This window comes from Arctopsyche grandis, chromosome 1, assembly GCF_051622035.1.
Source record: "Arctopsyche grandis isolate Sample6627 chromosome 1, ASM5162203v2, whole genome shotgun sequence".
NCBI classification, from domain to species: Eukaryota; Metazoa; Arthropoda; class Insecta; order Trichoptera; family Hydropsychidae; genus Arctopsyche; species Arctopsyche grandis.
In genome coordinates, this window is record NC_135355.1 from 24,149,660 (window position 1) to 24,160,004 (window position 10,345).

The 10,345-nt window shown below is 33.7% G+C and overlaps 1 protein-coding gene across 2 annotated transcripts; it reads left to right on the forward strand.

Moving 5' to 3' along the window:
* Window positions 1–42: 42 nt before the first annotated feature.
* Window positions 43–10,092, forward strand: LOC143912574 (irregular chiasm C-roughest protein). Of its 2 annotated transcripts, none has more exons than XR_013260647.1 (15): window positions 43–313; window positions 6,352–6,473; window positions 6,930–7,088; window positions 7,153–7,336; window positions 7,416–7,610; window positions 7,681–7,881; window positions 7,948–8,019; window positions 8,089–8,209; window positions 8,294–8,462; window positions 8,530–8,695; window positions 8,769–8,924; window positions 8,995–9,093; window positions 9,318–9,351; window positions 9,452–9,625; window positions 9,958–10,061. XR_013260647.1 is itself a non-coding variant. In XM_077431899.1 (15 exons), the coding sequence occupies exons 1-14, from the start codon at window positions 253–255 to the stop codon at window positions 9,564–9,566; spliced, it is 1,854 nt and encodes a 617-aa protein (XP_077288025.1). In that variant the 5' UTR covers window positions 43–252; the 3' UTR covers window positions 9,567–9,571; window positions 9,958–10,092. The 2 variants fall into 2 exon arrangements, 1 of the variants encoding a protein (XP_077288025.1); XM_077431899.1 differs by having other exon boundaries at window positions 9,452–9,571; window positions 9,958–10,092.
* The last annotated feature ends 253 nt before the right edge of the window (window positions 10,093–10,345 follow it).

The following is a 10,345-nucleotide window of genomic DNA, read 5'->3' on the forward strand; positions in this document are numbered from 1 at the left end:
CGGTGGGGGATAGTCGTTCACCAGAACCGACTCGAAACTGTTACTCGATCATAAGGCACCAACTGTTGACTACACGTGGACTGTAACAAACGGTCTTTAGTCTCATCAGAATCATCTTCAAAAGTTTATCAGTGAACGGTTTGTACCAAGTACATCTGAAAAAGTGGTACCAAGTGCATCTGAAAAAGTGAAGTGCTAGTGTATTCTGAGGTGTTTCGGATATGAAAAATTCACTTCGCGGCAATAGAGAGGATGTTGGCTCTTCGAAAATGCATTCATAGCGTCGCATTGATATGGATTGCAACATTGACTCGTAAATATAAGTTTTTACTTTAAATTTCATTGTTTGATACTACTTACTGCATTTTTTTACATTCATTCTTACAAAAAAAAGTTCCATATTGTAAGTAGCTGTATTAATTAGCATGTCTTTGTGTGCCAGTGGTGTTAAGACAACGTATTCGCATAGCATTGGTCATCCATATTTATTTATTACTAATGATAGATCCAATGAAAATTTCATCGGGTGTATTATATGTAAGTAAAAACTACTACCTAGCCTACATATAAACAATGCCACTAAATTAATTTAATAATTAAATGAATTTTCTCGAATGCTCGTGGCACAATTTTCCAAGAGGAAATATTGATAGCAAAGAATATATAATATATACAGATTTATTCTTAATTCTACCACCCAAACCTTACATACATATGTACATTAAACCTTACATACAAAGTATTTTTCGAAATTATATATTAGATATGTACATACATACATTAAGAGGGCTGTACACCAGCCCCTTGTCCATACAAACGTATTACACATCTCCCTTCCTCAATTATGGCACTAGAGAAATTATTTTTTAAATATATTATGGATTTCCACCATTGGCATGCATCTGTGCTTTTATTTTTTTGATTAGTTATTTTTTATAGGAGCTAGGAGCCGCCATACATCTATAAAATCGCCTTTTTTTTTACACCCACGAAAAGAGTCCAGCGTGCTTATTTAACGGTCAATTTAAAAAAAAATACGCACACAGTTGCATAGAAAATATCGTTCTTATACCGATGATGATTTTTTTTTTTAAATTGGTCCAGTTTCGGAGGAGAAAATTGGAGAATACGAAACCTCGATTTTGTCGATTTAAAATACGTTTTATCTGGTCGAAACGCATATATATATATATATATATATATATATATATATATATATATATATATATATATATATATATATATATATATATATATATATATATATATATATATATATATATATATATGCGTTTCGAAAAAAAAAAAATAATAATAATATATATATATATATATATATATATATATATATATATATATATATATATATATATATATATATATATATATTGATATATATTGTCGCATTCACTCAATACATACATTCACTCAATATACATATCGAAGAAAGGAACGGCAACAAAATTAAGGTTTCGGGTGTACAGCCCTCTTACTAGTATGAATTCCCAAATTTATTGCAAAATATTTTACTCCATATTTCTATTATTTGCCAAAAATGGAGAAGCTTTGTGCTATCGTCATAAGTTCTATTTAGCATTTGAAATGACATATGCGTTTAGCTTTATTTTGTTAAAAGTTTTATTATCATGCCTATTCAACGATACCTCGTATGAAATGAATGCTTATATTTATTTTCGTCTTTGTAAATTTAGTAACGGATTTACAATTGAAAAGTCGAAACGAAATTCACCTTGCGTAACTCAATTTGAGCTGATGATTCATAATGTTCGTTCGTATTTCCGCAATTATAAATGTGCTCTCGTTTAAAATCGGCCTTTAAAAAAAGAAAAATCATCAAATTTCTTTTTGTAGCGCGTATATTTCTTCATTTGGTTGCGATCATCAGTTTTACTAACATATTATGTTACTTAAGTATAAAAAAATTTATCGTACATGATCCATGAACACAAATTAATTAATTATCAATTCATTAATATAATTAATAATCATTACATTCTTGGTCTATAGTAGGTACTGAAATAAGCTACCGATTTAAAAATAGTCAATGGACGTATTTTTTTCAAAATTTTAACATTTAGATAATGCCGATCATGGATCGTACAACAGTATTGTTTTCTTATCAGATCAAAAATCTACATTTTACTGCATCGCATTGTTGCACAAGTGAATGAAGAAATTTTTCATGTTTCTAAAGCAACTGTGTAAATCGTATAGCAATGGAAAATGATGGTAAAAGTTACAACTCATTTACATTACCTATATATTTACATACACATATATAGGGTTACCATATTTATCGGAATTGGTGTAGGACAGGGATGGCGAACCTAGGGCACGCGTGCCCGAGGTGGCACGTTTGAGAATTTGGATGGCACGCGACTGATTTCCAAGTTCAACAAATTATTTTTTTAAATTTTTAAGTTTAAAAAATTTAAATTTTGATTAAATAGTCCGTGAGTTATTAATTTATTCCGTTTTATTAATTATCAAATGTTTCCCAATTATTTTATCGTGGCAGCTTCAAACAATTTTTATGCTGGCAACACTGCCATTGACGTTTATTATCATTTGAGGTTATGTTCGTTGTTATTTGTTGATACTGCAATGGAAATAATATCAAAGAGGAATTGATCAGTTTTACATCATTATCAACAACAACAAAAGTTTGCAATACAGTTGTAAAAGCACTCACTGAAAGAGAGATAGATCTTTCCAAAATTGTATCAGTAACGACAAATGGTGCTCGCAGTATGACTAGAGAGGAAAATGGATTTATCAATTTATTTACTGAACGTATTGGACATTCTGCTCTGGGCTTTCATTGCATTATACACCAGCAATTTTGCATTATACACCACAAAGCACGGATTTAAGTCACTGGAAGATGTTATGATTCTTGTAACAAAATTGGTCAATCTGATATCTGCACGTGGATTAAACAAACGAAAATTTTTAAGATAAGGTAAATTCAGTATACAGGCGGACCTCAACTTTCGCACATAATTGGTTCCTGAAAATGTGTGCGAAAGTTAAATGTTCGAAAGTAGAGGGATGTAAAAAAAAAAAGCAAAAAATGTATGTATTAAATAAAAATTATTTATATACATTAAAAAGTAAAGTAAATACATAAAATAAAAAGCAAAAAAGCAAAAGCAGAAAAACACGATAAAATAAAAAATAAAAACAAAAGAAAAATAACACGTAAATAAAATACTCAAATCCTATTCTTAGTTTTACATTCTGCAAAAGAAAAATAGTAAAAAAAAAATCACAGCGAGGCCCAAATGGAAGAGAGTAGATTAAGATTCCACACACACATCACATTCAAATTAAGAGAAGGCTGCCAGATACATATGTTAAAATAACATCCGATAATCTACACTCACTTAGGTGGAAAATATCGTATTCAGGCACGGCAAATTATAATCTCATAATGAACTTGTCAAGAGTTAGTTGAATATGACAATTTTTTTTTCTTCATAGTGTTCTGTAACATACAGTACTCTTATGAATAGCCCTACGTACTTGAGATATTCGTTCTCCATTGGGATCACAGTCTTCCATAATGTTCAAAAACTTTTCGAGATGCGTAAAAGCTTCGTTCATATTTTTTATAGTTAAGGTATTAATGATTTCTTCTGGTTCTTCTTCCTCACTTTCAATATGTATATAATTCTCGTTCTCTTGTCGGTCCATTAGAAATTCATTGGTCATGGGTTCAGAATGAGATTCAATCATCTCATTAATATCTTCAATGTTAACATCTAGGTTAAGTTCGTTCATTAAGTGAACTATTTCAAGTGTGATAGTTTCTGGAGTTTCATCAAAATTTATATCACCCATCATTTGTGGGCATAGTTTTCTCCATGAACCTTTCATTGTTGACTCTTTTATTTCAGCCCACGCGTCTCCAATATTGTTTATTGCGTTCCATATGTTATAATTCCTCCAGAAATCTTTTAATGTGGGCCCACCTTCCATGTCAGTTGTCTTGATGGCCTGATTCATTATCGACCTCATATAATATCGTTTAAACGTAGCTATCACTGTTTGGTCCATGGGTTGTATGAGAGTCTTGTAGCATTATCTAAGATTAATAATATTTAAAATGGTAAATTATTAACTTCACAATATTGCTTTACTGCTGGTACGAAATGTGAAGTGAACCAATCTTTAAATATTAAAGCAGTAACCCAGGCTTTTTTATTTGATTTCCAAATGACTGGAAGCAATTTTTATCTTTCCCTTTCAATGCTCTAGGATTTTCTGCTTGATAAATTAACATTGGCATCAATTTTAAATCACCAGCTAAATTTCCACCAAGAAGCAATCGGTTTTTAGAAGGTTTATGACCAGGGGCAACTGATTCTTCCTTTGATAAGAATGTACGATTAGGCATCTTCTTCCAAAATAAACCAGTCTCATCTACATTGAATATTTGACTAGAGGAATATTCACCATCTTCAATAATTTTGGACAATGAGGAAATAAAGTCTTTTGCAGCATCTTCATCCGCATCAGCTGATTCTCCAGTGAATTTAATATTGTGTAAAGAATATCTTGTTTTAAAATTTGAAAACCAGCCGTGACTTGCATGAAACACCGTGTTAGAATCTTCTTTTAGTCTAGCCTTCCAATCCTTATGCAAACTAAGAGCTCTAGCTTGAATTATTGAAGTACTCAGAGGGATGTTTTTTGATTTTGGTCACTTATCCAATAAGACAAAGATTTCATCCATCATTATGCCGTGCAGGATGTAACACTTTTCACAGTACGGGCTCGTTCATACGCATTTCATAGTGCAACAGGGAATGGAGGAGAGGGAAAGAATTGCACGCAAACAAACATTTTTGCATTATCACCAAAAAAAAAAAAAAACGATTTTTTAAAAATGTGCGAAATAGCGAATTGTGCGAAAGTCGAATGTGCGAAAGTTGAGGTCCGCCTGTATAATGGTTTACTTATGTACAACAATGTGCGATGGTTAAGTCGTGGAAAAGTTCTTCAAATACTCATTTAGTGTTTGGATGAAGTTAAGCTTTTTTTAATTAATGAGAATGTCATTGAAAAATATAACGAGTTACTAGACGTGGAATGGCTTTCAAAATTAATGTTTTTTTAATGACTTGTGCTTACATTTAAATGAATTAAACATTAAACTGCAGGGTGTTAGCAAAAAAATTATTGTTATGTTTGATCTAATCGAAGCATTTCAAATTAAATTACAAATTTTCAATCGTGACGTTGTATCTAACACCTTCAAATATTTTCCAAATACAAAAAAAAAATCCAGAAGAAAAGCCAGATCAAATCAAATTAACAAAACGAGAATTTTCTGTAGTTATTCAATCGATAATCTAGTAAAAAGTGTTAAAAGACGGAATATAAACCAGATATAAAGAATTTGTCATCGAATGCACAGCAGCAAAAATCTCATTGATAAATAACTGATGTATATTTTTATTGATTATGAATTTATTTTTAAGAAACTCTATTGTAATTTTTAGCTTGTAAATAAAATTCAGAAAAAAAATATTTTTTATTTTTTCTATTTTGTTAATTTTTTTTACTGCTTGGGTACGCCACACAATCGAGAAAAAATAATTCAGGATTTTTGGCACGCGGACCCAAAAAGGTTCGCCATCCCTGGTGTAGGACATGGAAGTTGAAAATATATGATGTTAGAACATTTTTATGAGTACGAGGACACAAATAGAAGACGCGTTTTTATATTAAAAATACTATCCATACATATGCATGTATGAACAGTGCAAATTACAAAGATTAAAAAAAAACGTGAATAAACTAAACCATGAAATTTTAACAATAAATTATGACAATATCCTTGTCGCGTCGACAACAATCCAAAATAGTCCAAACTACTGATTTAATAAAGATAGCCTTTATTATTATAGCACATTCATAATATTATGCGCATAAACATACATATGTACGTATGTATTAATTTTCTAAATTAAATTAAAAATCACAATTTCCCTTTTGTTAATCTCATAACAATGATACGGTTTTTCACTTTTACAAGCGATTCAGATTTCCAGGTATCAGTTTCTTCGAGACACTTTCTGTCTTAATCGTGCGTGATTCTCATCATTCATTGTCATATGTACAACCATGCCATGTTTAATGTTTTCTCTCTTTGCTACTAAATTAAATAAAAATTGAAAATTAGCCAAATTTTCTTCGCATTTTCATTAACCTAATTGCATATTAATTCTCGTTCGACTTCGATTTACAATTTGGTCTTCTGTTGTTAGCATAGCTGTTTCCGAAACTAACAGTTATTTTACTACAAATTTACTAAAATTTCAGATGGTTTGCAGAAATTCATAGAAACACCTTCACCAACTGAGGTTAGTCCTGATAAAGACGTTTTGATTCGGTGTAAAGTTCAAAACCGCAGAGGATCTTGCTCCTGGCAAAAAGACAACAAGGTACATATAATTCTTTTCATATTTCATATTAATCATCTGATTATTCTAGATCGTATGACCCAAATTTAAGTTTAAGTGAGTTTTTGTGTTATTGGTACGTACAAATATACATATGTATGTACATACGTCTTTTAATTTCATCCTTTAAAACCAAAATCCAATAAAATCTTTCAAGAACTTTAAACTTCTTTACGGTTTTGGTCCCACGGAAAGTAATTGAAGGAAATCGACCCCGCCTTATCCAAGATCGGATGTCGCAATCGAACCCGTGAAACCGGATGTGACAATCGACCGGAAAATTCGTCAATGGGCCAACTAAGCCATATATCCGCAAAGAGTTCTAAAAATCTTCTGTATCACGCAATAAAATACGACATATCTTCTATCATCGATCGCTAACTCAATAATTGTAAGGATGCTTTCGATGATATTTTAAAAATTGAATTAAAATTTCAGCCTGTGGGTACGCATGCTGGAAAATACGAATGGGCTGGCGGAGCAGCAGGTGGATCGGGAGGCGGAGAAGACTGCTCCCTGTGGATCAGATCTGCTTCTTTACAATTAGACGACGGTTTGTGGCAATGTCAAGTCACCGCAAGTTCTTATGATGCTCAGGTAAGTAAAATAATAAAAGTTTAACAAAAATCCTAGAGCTGAATTCAATTCAGATCACTTTCAGGATGCTCTATCCAGTCCACCAGCAACTGTTTCTGTAAGGGTTGCACCGCAACCACCTAGGATGCTGCAAAGCGGATCTCCTTTACCACCAGGAAGGACTTTATCAACGGTGCAAGGTGTACGCACGTCTGTTCTTTGCGAATCGCGCTATGGAAATCCACCAGCCTCCATTACATGGTTTATAGGTAAAAATGTTTACAGTTTATACTTCATCTGTTTCGATTTTTACATATGCATATGTAATTAATGCATGTAAATTTACAGATGATGAGCCTATCAGCGCTTGGAGTCAAACCAACTCCTCGGAAGTAGAACGGCCAAGAGTTTGGGCAGCTAGATCTGCAGTAGAAATTGTAGGCGCTCGTTCACTTCACGGAAGAAGACTTGCATGTCGTGCTTTACATGCTGCGTATCCTGATCCTGGATATAAAGATGCCACTGCTGTGCTCGATGTTACATGTAAGTAATAGACTATATTTTTTTCTTCAAAATCCTCCGAAGGCAAAACTTGACAAATCAATACTTTCAGTTCCTCCAATCGTAAGCATATCTGGTGTGGAAAATGCAGACTCATTGGAAGAGGGTAACGGCGGTGCTTTAGCATTAAGATGTCGAGCTGAAGGTAATCCGCCACCGACTGCATGGTGGACGAGATCATCTCCTCGTCCCTTACCAACTTCAAACCCAACAGATACTTTGCTTCTAGCACCTCTCACTCGCAACCATTCCGGTACGTTTATACTTCAAATGTATTATTACATATGATCCATCATCATAATAAAATCATAAATTTCAGGTACATATATGTGTCAAGCGAAAAACTCTTTAGGAGAATCTGATCCTGTGAGCACTGAAATAGACGTTAAATGTAAGTATCAATCAATGATAATGTGTTTGTTTTATGAAAATATTGAGTGAGTTTATTATGTTTTTATAGACCCAGCAAGAGTTTTATGGGTTGGACCGGAGCCATCGGTACAAGCAACTTTGTTTACACGGGTCGTTCTCGAGTGTAGAGCTGAAGGCAACCCCCAACCAAGATATTTATGGACACATGCGTTAGTCCTAATCACAATAAAATATATAAACCCTAATCAATTAACAATAACTTAACAATAGCTTAACAATAACATATACTTTAGACCTTTAGAGGCAACTGACGCTGAAGGCGGTATGCCAGTGGGAAGAGATTCTATGTTGGTTTTGCATAACGTTACCTACAGGCAACAAGGATCGTATCGATGCACAGCTTCGAATACAATTGGAGGTAGGGAGCGTTGGCATACAGCAGATCCTGTGACCATGGCTGTGGTAAGAATTATAACTGAATGTCATAAGCAATTTTCGAATAAAATAAAAAAAATAAAGATATTTACAGGTGGGTCCTCCTGTAGGAGAGCGAGAAGGTGAAGGAGGAAATGCAGCCGCAGAAGCTAGGTTAGGATCTGATGCAAGAGTATCAGCTTTGGTGTGTGCTGAACCACCCCCACGTAAAGCAGCCTGGCACTGGGGTAGTCTAACATTGACTGTACCAGCGCAGATAGGTAATTTTCCAATTGATTGCATATATACATTTTTTAGTTAAAAACCCAAGTTTAAAATTTACTGTGACTATAGGTCGATACAGATCAGCAGAGCCTGTAAGACAAGGCGCCTGTTATTTATATGTGCTTAACGTTCAAAGCACTACCCGTCAAGATGCTCGTACTTATTTGTTAAGAGTGGAAAATGAAAGAGGTGCCACGGCACATGCTGCTCATCTTGTACTACATGGTATTCAATGTTCTGTATTTGGATCATTTAAAATCAATCTCGTATGTATAAAATATCTTTTGATTTTCAGAAACTGCTACGATAGGTCCTCTTGCAGGAGCAGCGGTAATTATAGTTGCATTAGTGATAGCAATCTTCTGCATATTGCGAAAATGCAGAAACACCAAAGGTATTTATTTTTAAGTTATTTATTATAAAAAACCGATTGCGATAAACACAGCTCGCTTGACGAAGGTGAAACTCACTGCGCGTCGTACCTAACACTTCTGAAACGTTCATTTCTTAGTCCAGACTTTAACTTACATACTTCCAACGTCTCTAAAGAAGTTTCACTTCAAAAATATTAATACATTTTAATAGAAAATTCTGATTATATTGTATACTTCATTTCAGATAAAAATGATTACAGTGCATCTGAATTAGACGGGTAAGATGCATACAATTATAAAACCTTATTTGTAACATTAATTCTGTTCATTTTTTTGTCATTTTATTGATGGATTGTACCACTATGACGGTTTTTCTAGGGATAAAACAGAAGGACTGCCTGCTGATGCAGTGTATTCAACCAGGGTCTACTCCCCTGATGCCCTCAAGGTGCGGAGGGCAGCACTCGTTCTTCAGCCTCCAACCACAGTGTGACACGTGTGCGTGTGTGTGTTATAAACACCTTTCAAATGCACACACCAAATCTCTTTCAGGTGGGAAATTCAAGGATGTTTAATATGTGATCACAGTATCACACATCCTTAGAAACTCCCACCTTCATTTGTGCTACAGTGCATGAAACAAAAATATCACTTAGTCCCTATTATGTGGATCATGGCTCTTGTAGTTAAACTAAGAAATTAAATTTTAACACAAAATAAACTTTGTACAATATTACAATCTAATCAAAACATTTTCCTGAGCAAACATTTAAATCAATCTAAACTTGTTTGGTCAGACGCATGTCTGGTATACTCACTTATCATTTATGGTGCTGGAAATTACATTTATATTATATTTTAATATTAAAAAACTATTTTTTTAGGAAACAGTGGACGTTGAGAAAGAACACGTGTATTCTATCGTGGACCCACGTGTACAATATGACGTAACTATTTCAAAAAGGGGAACACCTCCCACAGTCTTGACCGTATCCCGTCCTTTATCATCTCAAACGCCTGGACCATCACAGCAAACGGATGATCTTGCTTTTTCAAGAGCGAAGTCTCGACGTTCTACGAGGAGCTCGGCAAGAAGTAATTACAAATCAAGACCAAAATCTTTACAATCTTTCGACAATCCAAAATATTTGGATCACCTCTTTCCGATGACAGCCGAATTGTAAATAAATGAAAACGTGAGGTCATTCGCTTTATAAAGATCCACCCCCACTTCACGTAGAAGATGATAACGCAAGGATCTTGTACTGACCG

Bases quoted from the DNA above. Each gene is read 5' to 3' on its own strand.
- LOC143912574 (XM_077431899.1), top strand. From the start codon at position 253: ATGTTGGCTCTTCGAAAATGCATTCATAGCGTCGCATTGATATGGATT. The intron at 314-6,351 runs GTAAATATAAGT...CTAAAATTTCAG, and splicing joins ATGGATTGCAACATTGACTC to ATGGTTTGCAGAAATTCATA. The intron at 8,696-8,768 runs GTAATTTTCCAA...CTGTGACTATAG, and splicing joins GACTGTACCAGCGCAGATAG to GTCGATACAGATCAGCAGAG.